This window comes from Delphinus delphis, chromosome 6, assembly GCF_949987515.2.
Source record: "Delphinus delphis chromosome 6, mDelDel1.2, whole genome shotgun sequence".
NCBI lineage: Eukaryota > Metazoa > Chordata > Mammalia > Artiodactyla > Delphinidae > Delphinus > Delphinus delphis.
In genome coordinates, this window is record NC_082688.1 from 79,914,116 (window position 1) to 79,935,297 (window position 21,182).

At 42.5% G+C, this 21,182-nt stretch overlaps 1 protein-coding gene across 8 annotated transcripts in view; it reads right to left on the reverse strand.

The window, feature by feature from the left end:
* The window catches only part of APTX (aprataxin), an 81,525-nt gene that overhangs the window by 22,581 nt on the left and 37,762 nt on the right, over positions 1-21,182 (reverse strand). For 4 of the 8 annotated variants that reach the window (XM_060014881.1, XM_060014880.1, XM_060014877.1 and 1 more), the window contains 2 exons: positions 19,564-19,667; positions 17,952-18,235 (listed from right to left, as the gene is read on the reverse strand). In XM_060014881.1, the coding sequence (XP_059870864.1) occupies positions 18,081-18,235; positions 19,564-19,667 (259 nt within the window). In that variant the 3' untranslated portion in view covers positions 17,952-18,080. Of the gene's footprint in view, positions 1-6,902; positions 7,763-8,444; positions 8,784-17,951; positions 18,236-19,563; positions 19,668-21,182 lie in introns of those variants that run through there. The other 4 variants (XM_060014879.1, XM_060014875.1, XR_009519907.1 and 1 more) reach the window with 3 other exon arrangements.

A 21,182-nucleotide genomic window follows, 5' to 3' on the forward strand; every position in this document is an offset into this window, starting at 1 on the left:
GCCCAACACATACCAAGCTCTCAATAACTGATCATTTTTAAAAAACAAAAAAGAGAAAAAACACACAGACACCCTACTATTCTGCCTACTATTAAAGAAGATGCACAACACATTATTGGGTAGAAAAAGGTACTACCTTTAATACTGATGCTAATTTTGCTTATGGGCAGCAAACATTTCCAAACTGTAAGCAAACGTCTAATAAAAAAACAGTGAATAGCCTAATCCAGTTACGGGCTCTACATTTTCCTTGATTGAAAATGTCTTCAAAAATAAGTGCTTGTTGGGGCTTTCCTGGTGGTGCAATGGTTGAGAGTCCGCCTGCCGATGCAGGGGACACGGGTTCGTGCCCAGGTCCGGGAAGATCCCACATGCCGCAGAGTGGCTGGGCCCGTGAGCCATGGCCGCTGAGCCTGCGCGTCCGGAGCCTGTGCTCCGCAACGGGAGAGGCCACAACAGTGAGAGGCCCGCGTATCGGAAAAAAAAAAAAAGTTCTTGTTATGGTGAGCAGTACTTCAGTAGGGGGTGCCTATTACAATTAATTAAGTCAGCAATTACAGCAGAAACTCAGCCCGTTCAACTAAGCCAATATTTTGAAAAGAAGCATTTTTAAATGAAAGAAAAAAGAACCTATTTCCAGATAACAAAAAATGATCATAAGTAAACAGATAACATAGCCAGTGTGACTGGAGATGAAAGAATTATTCTTGGTAAAGCTGGAGAGGATGTCAGAGTTACCTAATGCAGTCAGCATCTTCAGTATCAGAGAGCTTTCCCTACTCCATATGCCCTTATCACACCTCCCTCACTCTGTAAAATTATTACATGAAGTGTGGGAAATGTATACCTGTATATCAAAGATAGAAAGTAAACCACCTCAGCAGATGCAGTTGGAGAACAAATAGAGCCCCTGGTGTGGGCTAAAGGAATAACTGCAGACTTGTGATCTTTTAGTTATGTTTGAGTGCACATGGTTTGTTCTGTGATATACCCAAATCCTTTTAACTCAAATGGCTTTAGGCCACACAGCCAAAAGGCAATGCCTGATATTTGGTGCCTAGTACATAGTAGGTATTCAACGAATGTTAAAAGCCATTTGCTTATTTATGCAGCCAACATTTATTGAGTACCTAATATGTGCCAAACATTGTTCTAGACATTAGAAATAGAACAAACACATTTTTTTAATTTTGTTTTTATTTTGGTGTTTTTTTTGCATTATAAATGTAATACACGATTGTTGCACAAAATGAAACACCACAAAGATGTATCAAAATTTTCTTTGTTGTCAAATACGGGATCAACTATTTTAAATGTTCCATGAACATATGGGGGGAGTATATCTTTTCTCTATTCAAAGGATGTGAGTCTTTCTCCTCTATACATGAGTGCACACCTGGGTGCTCACGTGTTCACGCACGCGCACACACACACACACACATTTACTTATTGTAGCATTCAATTCCTTTATATCCTTACTTATTATTTGCCTCCTGGAGATGTCCAATTTTGATATATACATACTAAAATCTCTCACTATCATTATTTTATATATCCCACCAGTCAATAAAAATTAAGATTAAACAACCATACAACAATGAATTGAGAGGCAAGAGCTAAAGCCCTTTGTTAAGCATCAAATGAATCAGAAAAATATTAAACAAATTCTGTCAATAGAACTGTCTATAGCTAAGTACACTGTGAATTAAGTTAGAAGATTTTTTTCTTCAGAAAAATGCTCTTTCTGTTGATGTCAAATTAAATTCCTCAAGCACAAGAAATTCATATCAGATCATTTACCTCTTCCCAGTCTGCGAGTCATAATTATTTCCCTTGGCTTATTGTTAATGTGGGCTTTTGTACAGTTGAAAAGGACTGTGCAATTAGGTAATTCTGTTAAAAAGACAAAAATTAGCTTTTTCTCTCAAGAAACAGAAGCCATATGAATACAGTGATGAGAAACTAAAAAGCAATTCAGAAACAATTTTAATTACAGTACAAAGTCCAAAGTATCTGCCTGCATCATTCATCTTCAAAGGTCTTTTGCTTTTCATTTTGATAAGTCCTCCTCAGATTTTAAAGGAGTAGATAAGGTGAAAAACACAATTATATTATGTGTATAGAGTAGCCCCATCCAGGAAAAAATGAGCCACAGAAGGAGAGAGGATGCCCTGTTGACTGTCCTTGCTATTAGTCACATTGGTTTAAAACCTCACAGGTTTTGTAGGGATAGAATACACAGAAAACAGGAGGAAAGGACCCAGAAGGTGGATACCATGATAATGATAGGTGTTTACAATTATACAAAATGTTTACTTTCCTTAGTCACCACAAATGAGTTGGAGTGTTAATCTGTACCTGGCCAAGTGAGTGAAAGTTTAATCTTGAAGTTGACTGTTGCTCCAAACAATTGTGAAGTGAATTCACCTAAAATTGTCATGTGTCAGATTATTTTTCCACTTTAAAAACATAAAAGTTTATTAATTAATATAGAAACTACCCTGCTAGCTCCTATCTTTGGAGGAGGAGCTAAATTATTTCCTTTCTCAAAATTCTTTTGAATTAAAAGTGACTTCTTTTGTCAAGAATGTTTACTTGGTCCTAAGATATATTTGGCATCTACCAAAATGAATCTTTTCTTAACCTGCTCACCTAAGCCGGCTGCCACTGAGCAAGGGAGGTGGAAAGGGCAGGAGAGCAGAGAGAACCTGCATGTTGTATAGTTCCTTACATCAGAAAAGAAACCAAGAATTCCAATGAATAGATTAGACCAAATCTACAAGAAAGTTTCCTTAGAAGACAACTATTTGCCATAATCATCATAGTTATTTAGTGACCATGTACCAAGTGTTTAACTGTCATTATTTTACAGCAATCCTACAAGGTAGACCTACTGTGTCTCTATTTTACAGGTGAGAAATCTGAGGATCAGAGAAGTTAAACAACTTGCCAGTGTCACACAGCTGCTAAGTGGTAGATCTGGCATTTGAACCCAGCGACTAGGATGTGGGTTGTTTTGGTTAACACAAGAGACTAAGAAAAATCAGTACTGGTCATTGAGGATAGAAAAGGTACAGGTATTTTGCCAAGAGGTGATGTTAAAATCACTTTTAGACTGGCGGCCCTGGAGCGCCGAGGATATTATGGGGCCCCTTCCTCACTGCCCAGCGTTTGGTCATCCAAGTCCAGCCCTGGTGGGTTTCCCAGCAAGCTGCACTCACTCCCTGCAGTCCAGCATGATGCCCTGGTCCATCCAGGCGGAGCAGCGGCCAGCAGGTGTAGTCTTCGTTGTCCAGATCTTGCAAAGCCCGGGTCCCTGCGATGAGCAAGCAGCTCCTGCTCTCTGAGAAGACCTCTCTGAGCCCTCCATGACTCCAAACCCCAGGGAGGTGCCCACACTACCACCACTACCACCACCCTGGCAACTCCTGCCCCAGGTCGTCCCCAACACCAAACCCTGGCAAGGGGGTGAGGGGACCTCAAAGTCTCCAGCAGGAGCCTGGGGGAGGGCTTGGGGCTTAACCTCCTCTAACCCCAGCCATCTGGGACCCAGGACTCCCTCCTGGTCACGGTGTCCTCCGTTCCCCACCTCCTCTGGCTTGAGCCCCTATGGGCAGCCTCTGGCCTACACCAACAAGCCAAGGATGCCTCAGAGCCCCAGGGGCGTTCTCATGGTGAGGATCTTGGCTCGGCTCCTTCCCCCCACTCAGTGCAAAGACGTGGCTCTGCTATCTCAGCCCATCTCCATGGGAGGAGAGGGGAGGGAGGAAGTGGGCAAGAGCTTCACATGGGCTGAGGCGCAGCCCCGGGCCCCTACCCCGCCCACTCTCCTCCGCCCCCTCCTGGGGGACTTGGTCCACATCTGCCTGGTACCTACTTCCAGGCAGGCCCGTCCATTCCACCTCGTCGCTGGGGGGAAGAAAAGGAAATTTAAATCCACGGGGCCAGGCCCTGTACTGGACATTTTAGATACTTTATTTCACTTACTTCTCACTGTTTTAACACCTGATTTTACCATAAAGGAAACTGAGACTCCGAAAAGCCAGCCAGAGCAGGGAGGATCCAAACAGCCAAACATGCTGGGTCTCTCTACTCTGCCCTTTCCACCTCCCCTTGCTCAATAGCAGCAGAGGTTTTACTGGAGTAAGTCATTTTTCAGCTATACTTTCACCTTTCTCTGTTCACAGGGTTAGAAGGGAAGGATGGAGATGGGAAGCACATGCTTTTATGAAGGGGACTGAGGGAAGAAGTCAGGTTGTTCAAATAAGATGGCCCAGCCTTCACACTCATTGCCTTCAGCTCAGCCAGGCTTGGTCATTCTCAACTTGCCTTCTAACATACTTTGACTGAACGTTACAGCTCAGTAACCGGTTTAAGGGAGATGTTCTGTGTGAATACGCAAGGAGGCACCTGGGAAGAGTTCTAGCTTCTAATTCCCTATTCTCCACCCACTACCTTGGTCTGGGACAGAGCCATTCTGAGTTTTTTTCTTGTTTTGTTTTTTGGCTGCGCTGCACGGCTTGCGAGATCTTAGTTCCTCCCGACAAGAGATTAAACCCAGGCCACAGTAGTGAAAGCACAGCGTCCTAACCACTGGACTGCCAGGGAATTCCCAGAACCACTCAAGCAAATTGAAACTAAATTCCTCAAGCAAAGTGAAACTGAACCCACCTACCTTATGGCATTGTTACCAAGGTTGGTGACTGTCACAAAGGGAGCCTCAGTGCTGTTTATTTAGTGCCTCCCTCTATACCCAGCAGACCATATTTCCAGGCCCCAGAGGAGGGGAAAAATCTTATCTTGAAGAGACCAGTTTCTATTTCTCAGGGCAAACCCAGCTTGAGAATTCCTTTTGTCCCCAAAGACATGCCTGTCCTCACTGCTCTCCCACACACCTGGGCAGCCTAACGCTCCCTATGCCCATCTCCCTTTCACAAATGAGTTGTCATCTCTTTCTCAAAAAGTAGACTCCACTCTGGTATTCCTCCCACCACCAGTAACTGGAAAACAAGCTCTGCCTTTACAGAACAGTATGCTCAGCAGGTCAGCCTGGCAAACTGGAGTTTCAAAAAGGATTCCTGGAGGATTTTGCGGTGTTTTGGAGAGTGCCTCTGGGCAGATCACACACTGTGACAAGTTCTTTCCAAATTGTGACAATTCAATCATGCCTTCTACAAAGGACTGACTTTTTACACTTAACATGGGTGGTGGCTGCCCTTGCTCATTTTCCCCAAAATCTTGAAGTGAGCTTGGGACAGTGATACGGAGGCAAATGCGTGGTTTTCTGAACACTGCTTCCATTCTATGGCACCTGTGAACTGGCAGACAGGCACAGGCAAGAGGTGAGGGGCCTCTGCTGAAGGTTATGCTGGAGTTAGAAATGTTTGTGCACACTGAGCCCAGGAAGGCAGTGGCTTCCAAACCCCACCCCCACCAACTGTCAGAGGAAGAAAAACAAACAGCTGGAGGGGGAGTGGAGGTTTCTCACTCTAGTCTCCCTAATTTACATGGCTTGCTGCTAGCAGTTGTATTCTTTTCCCTTGAAATTTCTTCTAATTATAGATTCTCATTATCAGAGAAGTGGGACATTGGGAGGGGAGGAAAGAGATGCTTATTTTATATTAAAAAATTTCCCCATCAGATAATGCTTTAAACCTTTTAACAGGGGCTTCCCTGGTGGTGCAGTGGTTAAGAATCCACCTGCCAATGCAGGGGACACGGGTTCGAGCCCTGGTCCGGGAAGATCCCACATGCCGCGGAGCAACTAAGCCCGTGCACCACAACTACTGAGCCTGCACTCTAGAGCCCACGTGCCACAACTACTGAGCCTGCATGCCACAACCACTGAAGCCCACACGCCTAGAGCCCAAGCTCCACAACAAGAGAAGCCATCACAATGAGAAGCCCACGCACCGCAAGGAAGAGTAGCCCCCGCTCACCGCAACTAGAGAAAGCCATGCGCAGCAACAGACCCAATGCAGCCAAAATATAAATAAATAAATAAATAATTTTAAAAAAATTCTTGTAACAGGACAGTCACCAAAAAAAAAAAAAAAAAATGAATCTAGACACAGACCTTACACCTGTCACAAAAATTAAATCAAACTGGATCATAGACCTAAATATAAGATACAAAACTAAAACTCCAGGAAGATAACATGGGAGAAAATCTAGGTGACAATGGGTTTGATGATGACTTTACAACAGGAGTTGGGGCAGGGGGAGTGGGGGGGGATGAATAATAAGTTGCACTTCATTAAAATTAAAAATCCTTTAACTGGGGACAAAATTTTTTGTTGTACAAATAGAACTGAAATGCAAATTCCTATCTGAAGGAGAGAATACTGGGGTTTAGAATCACAGTAAAGTATAAAAGACTAATGGCAGATCCTTGCCTAGGTCATATTGTTTCGTTGCTGTGATACAGGTAAGGAGAAAGGAGATGAGAGCACCCGAATACAACTACTCATTTATAAGAAAATACTCATAAGAAATGTGACATGTACAAGGAACAAATTCTAGGGATAAACGTACCACTTCCACTTTAGCATCTTGAACATATGCCTTCTCAATGGACACAAGGAAATCTGATGGTTCAGGTCTTAAAATTAGATTAAATATTTCCTTGTTATCAACAGCCAAGGCAGTCTCCGTAAGTCTCAGATCCAATCCTAAGTCTCAGATCCAATCCAGCAATCAATTCATAGCAGTAAATATTTTCATTATTTAAAAAGTTCAATCATGAAAGTAACTAACAAACGCAAGAACTACTTTTCTGAAAAATATCACTTTATAATATAAGCAAACATTCAGCAAATGCGATCAAGAAAAAAGGAAGAAACACAAAATGCAAGATATGAGAAATGGAAAGAAAATAACAGAAATCAAAATTTCCCCCCCAAAAAAGATGACGTATATAATCTTTGCTTTCAACTCTCAAAAATTATTAAAGGGGATCCAGGTCACATTAGGGAGAGTAACCCTTCTCCAAAATCTCCTCCTCCCTTCCCTAATTCTCCCAAACACTCAAAAAAGTTCCCACTTCCCAAATGACTCAAGGTCTTCTCCAAATGTTCACCTCCTGTATATTCTTTCTCTTCCTCCCTTTTCACTGTGTAGTTTGGTTTAGCTTCTCTGACTTCTTTTTGTTGCCTCTCCACTTCTCTCATTACTTGAATTCTCTACCACAAAGGATAACTGAAGCCAAAGTCCTGACCATTCTCCTCCTGATTTTCAGGTCCTATTTGCTCCTCCACTTCTCCTGATCTTTATGTCTGAAGTTTGGCTTCCAGGCCACAAAGCACTCACACATGAACTAACCTAAAAACTTTACCTCCCTGTCCCACCCCATCAAAAATGTTTCCTGGAGTCTAAGTGAACACTGAAAAAGTAGCCCTCAGGAACCAAGAGGGTTCATTCCCAGAACTCAAGGATGGTTCAATATTTGGAAACCTAATATAACATGCCACATCAACATAACACAAGGGAAATCATGGGACTTCAATGGCTGCTGAAAGACATTTGTAAATACAAATAGGAAGTTGCTGTGTACAACAATTTTGAACAAAATGTAGTTGATATCTATGTAAAAGAAACAGAGATTGAGGTTGTGGGCAAACAGAGAAAATCTAGTCTTCTAATCTAGTGATAGGGAAATCATCCAGAACATGAATTACCTTCATCTGTGTCATTCTCAGGCCCAACTGGACCTGTTAAAGGCTTGGAATTTGGACTTGCAGGATGTCTTTCCATCTATAGAGGACTGGAGAAGTGATATGACTTGTTAAAATTACTAGCCATTTTTGGTTTTATCAGTTATTAATATAAATTAATTGAATGTTGATTGCATTCCCTTGTGACCTATTACTTTTTTTAAATAAAACTTGGTTTTTCTCACATTCCCAAAAACATATTCACTGTAGCTAATTAGAAATATTCATAACATAATGAAATTTATGTTACCCACATTCTCACAATCCAGAAAAAACCACTAATTAACATTTTAGTATATATTCTCCCACCATGAGTTTGGGAATATAAGCGTTCTTGGTGTTTAATAAAGACTTAACTTTGTCACTCATGTTGAAACAATCACTTCTGTGTCCCAGATGACTCAATGGGATATCAGAGGCTAATAGACTAAAGAACTTTAACAGACTCTTGAGGCAAGAGTTTAAACATTTGTCTGCCCGCAAAACACAGTATTAGATGTTTTCCCATTGATAGCAGAGTTAATTTCTGTATGTGGTTTGGAAAAATGCCCTACCAGATGGTTCAAAATAATCAGGGTCAAAGGGATGTACATACACACACACACGCACAACAGCTGAGAACCTCTGCCCTAAGAAATCGATAGATAATTGATGTGTATGAAAATGTATGTACGGTGAGAGACTCCATAGTTTTCACCTCTCAGAACCTGTGTGACTCCTTCAAACTGTCAGGAGCTTTGGTTTGTAAAGTTCTTTCCAGCTCTAATATTCTGGTATTATCTGAGGTTGGGGCTTATTCTGCCTGTTTAGAAGAGAGAAGCATTGAAAGAGCTGGAGGACAGAGGTGAAGCTAGGTTATTTTATCAGAAAGAGGCTTTGGGGGAAACTGGCCCATGAAAAATGCACACACAGCCCTTTACCTTCTCTGTGGATCACCATCTCACTTTGACAGTACTTCCTCTAATATCGAACCACCAGAGAATTAACAATTAAGTCAATGTAAAAATGATGCCACTTTTCAAAGACATGCCCAGCAGAAATGTCTGTTCCCAGTGCTGCTTCCGGGTATACCTGTGATGGGAACAAGAGTTACTAACCTTGGGGTCAGCTTAAGAAATGGGAGGAAACGAGATAGCATATTTTTCAATGCCTACCATGCACTTGACATGTCCAAGACCCTCCACTGTTAAGTGCCAGAATCAGACCTCAACCATGGCTCTAACCAATTTTAGAGTCTATTTAATCTCCAAGCCAAATGACCTCCTCTATCAATCATGTGTGTTTTATATTCTTACCTACACCCTGGTTTTCTGTCAAACTTCTATCTTAATTAGGAGATCAGTTAAACACACATAAACCTTATTTTTAAAACCCCTCTATATTTTATTTTAAAACACTGATTCTAAAATATAAAAGAGTTACATAAAACTTCTTCCCCCTCCCCCCGCTGCAAAAAAAAGGACAAATTAAGACTTTATTGTTCAAATGCTGCCATCTGGTGGCCAAAGATAATAATCCCCCTAAAAATAGACACTTCATAGAAAAGGTATGAAAAACCCCAATAGCCTTTATCACCTTGTTTGTTAGCAAAGATTGATAATCTGGAATGTTATGTGGGAAAATATGAACACTTTTATGTTCCACTAATTCCGATCCATAACAGATACTATGCTCATAGAAATGCAAATCAAAACTACAATGAGGTATCACCTCACACCAGTCAGAATGGCCATCATCAAAAAATCTACAAACAATAAATGCTGGAGAGGGTGTGGAGAAAAGGAACCCTCTTGCACTGTTGGTGGGAATGTAAATTGATACAACCACTATGGAGAACATTATGGAGGTTCCTTATAAAACTACAAATAGAACTACCATACGAGCCAGCAATCCCACTGCTGGGCATATACCCTGAGAAAACCATAATTCAAAAAGAGTCATGTACCAAAATGTTCACTGCAGCTCTATTTACAATAGCCAGGACATGGAAGCAACCTAAGTGTCCATCAACAGATGAATGGATAAAGAAGATGTGGCACATATATACAATGGAATATTACTCAGCCATAAAAAGAAACGAAATTGAGTTGTTTGTAGTGAGGTGGATGGACCTAGAGTGTCATACAGAGTGAAGTAAGTCAGAAAGAGAAAAATACCGTATGCTAACACATATATATGGAATCTAAGAAAAAAAAAAAAGGTCATGAAGAACCTAGGGGTAAGACGGGAATAAAGACACAGACCTACTAGAGCATGGACTTCAGGATATGGGGAGGGGGAAAGGTAAGCCGTGACAAAGTGAGAGCGTGGCATGGACATATATACACTACCAAACGTAAAATACATAGCTAGTGGGAAGCAGCCGCATAGCACAGGGAGATCAGCTAGGTGGTTTGTGACCACCTAGAGGGGTGGGATAGGGAGGGTGGGAGGGAGGGAGACGCAAGAGGGAGGGGATATGGGAACATATGTATATGTATAACTGATTCACTTTGTTATAAAGCAGAAACTAACACACCATTGTAAAGCAATTATACTCCAATACATTAAAAAAGAAGAAATTAGAAACTAAAAAGTAAAACAAAAAACATTTGTTATTATAAATAACAATGGAATTTAGTATGCTATTATACCCTCAGACCTACTGTAGGACATGCTGTTCTTTGCTGTTCCACTTGTGGCAGGATTCATAGTTTTTCTAACAGGTACAGATCCCTATGACTGATACTGTGAGGAAACGTTATACTTGAGCTCCACTCTTCTCTCTCTCAGGCATTTTTTGGAATTGTTTAAAATGTAAATACATACCGTCAACCTCTAGCATGATACCAGGCACATAATAGAAACCCAATAAATGTTTCACTGTGAGTGGAGAAAAAACAAAATTTTATTGGGATCCTATTATGTTCCAGGTACACTGAATTTTATTGGGTACATGTCAGAGAACCAAAGAAAATAGCATCTGTTCTAGAGAACCTCATGGTCTGGTAAGAAACAGGGTCCCCATCCTGTAAGGTTGCACATTTGTGACCTACATGAGCCCCAGACTCAGGGGTGAGTGTGGGCTAAAAGCGTCCACCTGCAGAGGGTGTCTTTTACTCATTCACATGAGACATACACTAACAGCTTCTCAGGTGGGGTATTCAGATAGGGGTGCCTATTGGGGCCTTTCTCCAAAATCTTGGGTCTCTTCCCTAATGCCTGACAAGCTGGAGGGATCACATTTTAGTATTTTACCTATTTCCTCCCCTTGCTCTGTCATGAACATTTTATAGCTGATTCGCTGTGTTATACAGCAGAAACTAACACAACATTGTAAAGCAATTATACTCCAATAAAGATGTTAAAAAAAGGAAGGAAGGAAGGGAGGAAGGGAGGAAGGGAGGAAGGGAGGAAGGGAGGAAGGAAGGAAGGAAGGAAGGAAGGAAGGAAGGAAGGAAGGAAGGAAGGAAGAAAAGAAGGAATCAATACACACACACACACAAAAAAGAATCCATCTGCTCAACTGGCTTTTCAGGCAACTCCCAAAGCCCCTTCCTCTGCCCTGGTCCCGGCCTCCTACCCCTGAAAGAGCAGCCAATGAAAGAGCAGCAATGAAAGAGCAGCCAATGAAAGAGCAGCAGAGCTGGTGGTCTACTAGTGAGCCAGGACATGGAGGTGCCTCAGGACCCTAGCAACTCTAGCCAGTGTTGTAAGAGTGCATCCTACAGCTTCTGGAGAAGTTTCTGCAAAAGGTCCTTAGCGAGAAACTATTCAATTTGAATATGATAGTTTTTCCTCCAATCAAGGCAAACAGTACAGGCTGGGGGTCGCGCAGTGGGTTGTGTCAACTTTCTACCTGTAGCTGCCAGAAGCCCAGGATTGTCTGCCTCCATTTTAGTCTTAGATCCCATGACAATGGCACAGGGCTAAGGGAGCTACCAGCATTTTGGAATGATTTGTGCAGTCCATGTGAGTGGTAAATATCTGTTGTTTTGCAACTTGCTCTTCCCTGTTCTGTGTAATTCTGGCGGGGCCATCAGTCCTGTGGCCCTCCACCCATCTCGCCTCAAGATGGTCCTGTTCCTCAAAATGGCCAGAGTACGTCTCCTCCTAAGAGATACATTGATTAGTCCAGAGATGAGTATGTGACCTAAGCAGAAGACTCAGGGTCCTTTCTATACTTGGGCAGGAATGTCAAGGAAAAGGACTGTCCTGTCTCTCTCTCTGAGGCCCATGGCTATTTTTGTTGCTCCCTGGAGAGAGTCAACACAGGAAAGCAGAACTAGGAGATGGAAAAGGAAAGTTCTAATGATGTCACTTAAACCCCTAGATTCAGCTATGCCCTTTGCTCCCCACCATGGGTCCAGAATCAGCATAAACTGGGGCAGATGAAGACTTCTTTTAAAACTTACTTAACAGTTAAGGGCATGGATGTAAAGAATCTCTGTATTTTAGAAAGCTCATCTGCCAATTTTGATCTTAGTAAAAAAAGGAGACCTTAGGGACACAGCAATAGAAGCTAACCAGCTGGAGCCTGAAGCAAGTTATAAGTCCCTCTTACTACTGGGAGGGACTTTAAGTATTATCTAGTCCAAAGCCCTGGTTTTAAATATGAGAAACCAAGACTGGAAGGGAAAAAGAATTTGCTGGAGAGGATACTCACTGAGGCCTCACAGGTCAGATGGGGTTAGTTTAGCAGAGAAGACCAGGATTGATGAGTGCTGTACCTGGGCCTTTCACATTCATACTTGTTTAATCCTCACAGTCAATCGGGGATTACACATTTTAACTCCATTTCACAGATGATAAAATTGAGTCCAGAGAGGTTAAATTACTCCAGTGTCACACAGCTAACATGTGACAGAGCTGAGCTTCAAATACAAGCCTAAGCCTTTTTTTTTTTTTTAATTTATTTATCTATTTTTGGCTGCGTTGGGTCTTCACTGCTGTGCGTGGGCTTTCTCTAGTTGCAGCAAGCGGGAGCTTCGCTTCGTTGCAGTGCACGGGATTCTCATCGCGGTGGCTTCTCTTGTTGCGGAGCACGGGCTCTAGGCACATGGGCTTCATTAGTTGTGGCTTGTGGGCTCTAGAGCGCAAGGCCTAAGTCCTTTTATTCCTACTCTACCTTTAGATAAAGAAAATATGCAAGACAAGAAACAAGTGGGATTTAGCACTGACGCCATTCCTTATTCTTAAATAAGATATCAGTACCCTGAGCGCATCTGGGAAGAGTCAAGAAGACTTCCAATACAGGCCAAGATCTGGTTTAAATTGCTAAATGAACCCTTTAAACCTCCAAGTCCCAGTAGCCTTCTAAAAAATGACAAAGTTGAAATAGATGGTCTCAAAATAAATTTGCAAAATGGAACAGGCAAAAGGAATTGAGCAGTGAGTGGCCCAGAATCCTAGAACTCCTTTCCCACTGCCCCATGCCCAGCCTGTTTCCTTCCCTGAGGTCTGGGTAGATAGCAACTGCCAAGAGAGGAACTCTCAGGCATTTGAGGATGTCACTGATTTGATGAGTCATTTCACAATTGCTTACATATTGCTCACCTACCAGCCCCTCCCTGAGTTGGAAGCATCAGAACCCTACTCATTAGGAGACTCTAAGACCCAAAGCTCATTCCTTGGTGGTAGCTTGTTTGTTTAAAAAAAAAAAAAAGTTAACAGATTAAGATATAAATAATAGATTACTCCATTTCAGAGAGGCTAATGGACTTTGAGAGTCCTTTCCTCCAGCTCCAGCTTATGATTTGTTCAAAGCCTATTCTTCATGCCACCATTTAAGACATTCACTTGATCAGTTTCAGGTTCCAGTTCAGCTCTGTCACATCTTATCTAATTTATCTTTCAGCAAGAGAAGAACTCAATTGTAAATGTCCCTTCTTGACTAGAGTTTAAAGTATCCATCCATATTAAACTGCTTTATTTTAATAAAACTTCTGTCTTGCCTGGCTATGATGGGGCCAAGATAAAAGAGGATAGTCCTAATGGAGAAAATACTACGACCTGGCATCACAAATGTGATTTACATGCTTTTAGTCTATTTTTTCATGCCAGTATGCCCTGTACCTTGAGAAGACTCCACCCAATTGCAATGCAGTGATAAATCTGGGTTAAACAGGCAAAGAAAGGTAATTTTTTCTAGTGATAATGTCAACAATAGCCCACCTGGGGGAGGGGATGACATGGAGCCTATACACCTCAATATTCTGCATCCTTTTTCTGGCCCCTCCAAGTCATTATTTACGTTTGTTCTTCTAAAAGATCTATTATTCAAGCTCACTGAGTAGCCTGGCTGAACAAAGAATTTAGAGGTGGCCACCTCACTTCCAAATTTTCCTTCATTATCTCTCACATATTATACTGTCTGTGATACAGTCTCTCCTTGGTTGCAGTTTATCAAATATTCTCATCTTGATTTTAATACTGATATGCTAAACTATATAACATTATTCATTAGGTGGAAAATTAAATTGAATCCTTCTGCATTTATCTATTTCTTAAAGTTCACTAGGCACTTTATCTGAAATTTAGTTAAATGTTCTGTAATTCTCAAGTGCACTGGCTGGGGCCTCAGTAAAATCTCTGCCTTAGTTTAACAGTACAAGCTGCTACAAGCTGTACTGGGTCTTCAGTCTTGAGATACAATCATGGTGCAGATAATCGGTACAGTTTTCCCCTAGACATTCATTTTGGTAAAGCAGATTCAATGCCATTCATTCATTCATTCATTTAACCGTGCGGCATGTGGGATCTTAGTTCCCCAACCAGGGATCAAACCCGCACCCCCTGCATTAGAAGTGTGGAGTCTTAACCACTGGACCACCAGGGAAGTCCCAATTCAATGCCTTTTAGATAGCCTATGATGAGTGTCAGCCAAGGTTCCCAAAGCCCTCAGACCCACTGAGGATTTCCCTGTTTCCCAAGACTCCTGCCTGAGTGTGGTGGCTAAACTGCAGCCAGCAGTTCCTGGGTCCGGATTCCAACTCCAGCCAGAGGCCCCCAGGATGTGTATGTACTAAAGGGCTGAGGAAGGAGCACTGAGACCAAAGGAAAGCATCCCAGAAACATCCTGGAGATGGGATCTGGCCCCTTGTCTTCTGCAGTGATTGCAGACACCTCCTGAAATCCCGGACATGTGACGAACCTTTTCACCAGAGCAGAGGTTCGTAAGTTGAGGTCCCCCGACCACTAGGGAGTCTATGGAAGCACTTCAGGGACTTTATAAACTCCCTATTAATGTATATAAAATGTGTATATATACATTACCCTGGGGAGTAGGCTTGATGGCTTTCATCAATTTTTTTTTTTCAGCCGCGCTGCACAGCTTGCAAGATCTTAGTTCCCCAACCAGGGATTGAACCCAGGCCACCACAGTGAAAGCACCAAGTCCTAACCACTGGACCACCAGGGACTTCCCTATCATGTATTTTTTTTTAATCTAGTCTATGGAAGAGCTCTGTGGAAGTCTCCAAGTTGGCATTACTGGGACAGAGAGAGGCAGTTAGGCCAATTCTGTCACAGATGAGCCCTGAATCTCTGATATCTAGGCATATCCAATGTATGGGATGAAACTCCAGGAAATGTCACTGAACCTGTAGAGACCCTTAATGACCATCCCAAGTATGGCCTGGTCCCTGAAGGGACTATTCATCCCTGGATATCAAAGAGACAAACCCAGGAGAGGAAAAAACATATATGCTCTGAGTCTATGGCTAGCTACATTCATCAGGGTCCCAAGCCAAGCCTCTGAAACTGACCCCTGGGCAGGAAGAGGGGAATGGGAGCCACTGAAGAGGAGCAGTCATCAGCTCAACTTGGCTAAGAACCTGGGGCCAGAGGGGCTCCCTCCAACCCCTGCAGAAAGGAAGGGCTGGTGGCTACAGCCAGTCACTCTCCCTCATCTACTGCCCAAGGTCTTCCTGGATCCTGAAATAACATTGACCCTGCAAAGGGAAGGAAGACCCATAACTGGCCCAGAAAGCCAACCAGAAAATACAGTATGTGCCCTGGCAAGACACAGCCTAATCTGGAAGCTTCAGAAATGCAAGGTGTTTTGAAGCCAAAGGCTGATTTATACTCTGGTTCTCAAAATTTAGTATGAATAAAGATCATCCTGAATTTTTGTTATATAGTGCTGATTCCTAGATCCAGGGGATTGTGATTCAATAGTTCTGGGGTAGAACCCAGGTATTTATATTTTTTAAAAGGAAACTAGTAATTCTGGTCTCAGGAGTCCATGGAGTATACCTTTAGAAAGAGAGTTTCTCTGGGTTCTAAGGCATCAGATGTGAAGAAGGGGATAGATCAAGTGAACCCTCTTTCCCAATCCCCACCATTCCCCCCACCAAAATAAAAGCAGAGCTTCCAGTTACCATTTATCGAGCCCTTCTCTGTGCCAGACACTACGATAAATCTTTTACATGGATTATTCTATTTAATGCTTATAACCCTGAAGTTCAGGGAAAATAAGTAACTTGCCTAAGATCCCTCAGCTCTGAGTACCTGGAGCCAGGATTGGAACCCAGATCTGAATCCAGAGTCTGTTCTTAACCAACAAGCCCATGATTCTAGAAAGAGTCATAGTGATGACACCAAAGGAAAAGCTATGAAGCCACATCCCCTCCACAGGGTCGAGGGAGAAGGCCATGGGTCACAGGGTAAGGAGGCAACCACTGCAGGAGAGGAAGCAGACAATTGGGCAGGCTCAAAGGTCCAGAGTTGAGCCAGACAGAAGGAACTATTTATTGGATAAGGAACTATTTATGGATAAGCTGGGCTAGTAAGGACTACATTCCTGGAATGCAGAAGGAACAGAGGACAGAGATGAAAAATGGTGGACAAACGGGCTTTAAAGGCTTTAGACCCAGCCTCAGAGAAATCAACGAAAGCCATGGAAACTTTTGGTCAGCACAGGCCCAAGGCCCCTGCGGGTCTATGACCTCTGCTGGTTAGTACTGCATTTTACTGTTCAGCTGAGAGGGAAAATATTGAGTTCAATGCACCAGAACCAAGACCAACTTTGGAACCCAGGATCTTTTACAGATTCTTAGATCTTCATCCTTTAAAGGGGCATAACAATAGTAGCTACCCCAGAGTTACAAAGAGTAAGAAGTAAATGACATCATTTGGATAGAGTACTTAACATAATACCAGAAATGAAGGAGCTGGACAAGCGTTAGCTGCTATAATCACTAATTACTACTAATTATGACTATACCCATGCTCACCAAAAAACCACTGTGGCATCTTGTTTATTTGTGAAAGACACAGGTCAAATGTGGTCTCTGTGGATTGAGGTTTTTCTCTCTTCAGAAAGAAGTTATTGTTAAGATGTTCTTTTCTTTTTTTACAAACAAGAGCAAAAAATGTCACACCGCCAAATAGATCAACAACTGATCAAAAATAATGTTTTAGACTTCCCTTCACCTTTAGTTTTGATGTTATCCAAAAAGTAACTTAATCCAACTGTTCCATCCAAATTTGTGCTGAGGGAAAGGTGAAGCAATGGGGTTCTGTGCAACTTTTCATTCAACAACTATCTTTTTGTGCATCAGAGCTGACTTTGTGACTATTAGCTAACTCCTGATAGTTTTCAATTACCTAAGAGAGACCCCAAACAAATGAACTTTATTTTCAGACAACAGATCTAAGCAAGACACCAAGAAGACTTGACAGTTGAACTGTGATGAACATACGGCTGAGTATTTCCATACCATCCAGGAATTCCTGATATTAGAAGAAAACTCCATCCTTCTACCCCCTCACCTAGCCTGTTTGCTCAGAGTGAAGGAGAACTGATGAGACAGACTTCCTGGGAAAAGGAGCATTTGGGTGGTTTGGGATAGAAAGCAATGAAGGGGACAGAAGAAACTAAGTCTCCCTAAGAAGGAGGGAAAGACAGAGAATATTACAGACCAGATTAAGATCAGAGAACAAGACCAATCAGTGCCTTCGGGATAAATAAGAGACCATTCTGGCTGCTCTGATGAAAGGGTACCACCTGCCTCTGAGGAGGAAGGATAAATGTAAGAAACAGAAATATATAAGCAGCCCTCTGCTTCTATATCCTGTGTTTGATCAGTTTGAACATGGCTTTGCTCCCATTAGTCAGACCTGATGTGGCTCCTGGAGATGGTGGGCCAGGTCTATCTCAGCCACCCTCACCAAAGAACACATCCATGACAAACTCTAATTCCTAATTCCTGAACTATTCAAGTCACCCCATATTGTGGCCACTCAGGAATAGAACAAGCTTTGAAAAAAAAAAAATTGCATGTTTTAATTCAAGAAATAAAAGTTCACACACAATCCAAAACAGGTGTCAGGAATTTGGTCTAAACAATCAGCCACACCTGCTGCAGAAGTTCAGGCTCCACAGAATCACTTTGGCCAGTGCTTCCTGAGATGCGCTTTCAGCTGAGGAATGGAAGGCAGCAGCTGCTGGCACTCATGACAACGGAGGGGCAGCTTCAAGAGCTCACACATCCCATCTTGGACAGTCACTCTGCCAGCCTCTTGTACCATCTCAATCACAGCTGCAAGCAAGGAAATAGAATTTAGAGGCCAGATACAAAAAAAAAGAGGAAGGAAGGAAGGGAGGGAGGGAGGGAGGGAGGAAGGAAGGAAGGAAGGAAGGAAGGAAGGAAAAAAGAAAGAAAGAGGAGGGAGGAGGGGAGAGGGAGGGAGGGAGGGAGGGAGAGAGGAAGGAAGGAAGGAAGGAAAAAAGAAAGAGGAGGGAGGAGGGGAGAGGGAGGGAGAGAGGGAGGGAGAGAGGAAGGAAGGAAGGAAGGAAGGAAGGAAGGAAGGAAGGAAGGAAGGAAGGAAGAAAATCTGACTCCCAAATATGCCAGGTATCCTTAAAGCTAGTAAACTTGAGGTTACATTCACTATTGGGAAAATGGGCTCAGTCAGGTTCTAAATCTGAGCAACTTATTTCTGAGATGGTTACATTCCTTCAGGATACACTCTAAGCAATCCATGTTACTATGTCAAAGGCTAATTATCACAGGGCTTTACCCCTAGTTAGCCTTTGGTCAATGGGAGCTGTCATCATTAACATCCCAGCATGATGAAGTTCCACAGTATACCCACTGGGAAATGCTTCCTTCTGTATACGCAGCCTTTCCCTGTTAAGTAACCACTCTTGACGGAAGGCAGCCCCCTAGCTGCTGGCAGAAGGAAGAAATAACTGTTTAGAGCTTTCAGATCCATGAACTCCAATAATTCTCAGGACAACCTCTGAAGTCCCCCATTGTTAAAATAAACAATCATTTTTAGACCCTGACATAACAGCATTCTAAGTCCCCCAAGAAGGCTGCTCACAGCAAAGTGGCAATCCTACTACAATCCAAATAACCCAGTTTCTTTCAGTGGGGCTCTCTGTACAGGCAACACAAAGTTGTACATGGGTTTTTGAAGCCAGGTTATTTTGGGAAACAAATGAATCAAGTATAAGAACAACTGAGAAGGGCCCTGGTGGGGCAGTGGTTAAGAATCCGCCTGCCAATGCAGGGGTTTGATCCCTGATCGGGGAAGATCCCACATGCTGCCAAGCAACTAAGCCCATGCACCACAACTACTGAGCCTGCACTCTAGAGCCTGCAAGCCACAACTACTGAGCCCACGTGCCACAACTACTGAAGCCCATGCGCCCAGAGCCCGTGCTCTGCAACAAGAGAAGCCACCACAATGAGAAGCCTGCACACTGCAACGAAGAGTAGTCCCCTCTCACCCCAACTAAAGAAAGCCCGTGCACAGCAACAAAGACCCAACACAGCCAAAAGTAAATTAATTAATTAATTTTTTTAAAAAAAGAACAACTGAGAAAATGAAACAAATGTAAAAACCAAAGAACACTGTTTACCTTGTGATTCGAGGAAGTATTCGGTATTGAAAGAATTCCAGTGTTTTTTGTTTTTAAGGCAAGGAGAATCAAAATCCTGGCTGATCACATGAAGGTGTACATGGCTAGTTGAGAGGAAACAAAGATTGACCATTAAACCTAGCTTAATCAAAATGACAAAAAGTATGGGTATGTAAAATATTGATAGTGTTTCCATTTAACTCCACTCATTCATTCATTCACTTAAGACTATTTAAAGCAACCTAAATGTCCATCGACAGATGAATGGATAAAGAAGATGTGGTACATATACACAATGGAATATTACTCAGCCATTAAAAGGAACGAAATGGGGTCATTTGTAGAGACATGGATGGACCTAGAGACTGTCATACGGAGTGAAGTAAGTCAGAAGGAGAAAACCCAATATATATTAATGCATATATAAGGAATCTAAAAAAATGGTATAGATGATCTTATTTACAAAGCAGAAATAGAGACACAGACGTAGAGAACAAGTGCATGGACACTGAGAGGGGAAAGGGGATGGGATGAATTGGGAGATTAGGATTGACATGTATACACTGCTATGTATGGAATAGATAACCAATGAGAGCCTGCTGTATAGCGCAGACTCTACTCGATGCTCTGAGGTAACCTAGAGGGGAGGGAAAACCAGAAGGGAGGGGATATGTATATACATATGGCTGATTCACTTCACTGTACAGCAGACACTAGCACAACATTGTGAAGCAACTATATCCTAATTAAAAAAAAAAAAAGACTATTTACGGCTCATTAAGTACCTACTCAGGCCAAGCACTGTACTAGCACTGGGAATTTAGCAGTGAACAAAATGGGAAAGGCCTATGCCCTTACAGAAATTATATTCTTATGAGGGGAGAGAAATAATAAACAAGTAAACAGATAAACAAGGAAAATTCAAAATGTTAACATTGCTAAGAAAAAAATAAAACAGGGGAATGGGATAGAGAGTGCCTGAGGGTAGAGGCTGCCTCTTTAAGTAGCTAGGGTGTCCAGGGAAGGCCTCTCCCAGGCAGTGATTTGAGCTGAGAAAGCAGTCATGAAAGCAAAGATCTGAAAGAGTGTTTCAGGGAGTGGGGAGACCAAGTGTGAAGGCCCTGAAAAAGGGCTTGGTGCAACCAAGGAGCAGAAAGGAAATATGGCTGGAATGGCTGGAAACAAGGAGCAGGGACTAGGTAGAAGCCAGATCATAAAGGGTCTTATAGGTTGGCAGAGGGTTTGCATTTTATTCTGATTACACTGGGAACCACTGAAGGATTTTAAGCAGGGGAGTCCTGTTATCTGATTGACACTTGATAAGATCACTCTGGCTACTGTGTGGAGAAAGGTCTGTAGAAAGGGTAAGGATGGATACAGAGAGACCAGTTAGGAGGCTGCTGTAGCAGTCCAGGCCAGAAATAATCATGTTTTAGACCGGAGCTATAGCAGTCGAGATGACAAGAAGCAATCCAATTTTGAATATATTCTGGAATAGAACCAATGGGACCAACTAATGGATTGGATGTAGGTTTGGGGAGGTGCCACTTGCTAAGATGAAGAAGCTTCAGGAAAAGCAGGTTTAAGGAAGAAAACCAAGAGTTTGCTTTTGGACTTGT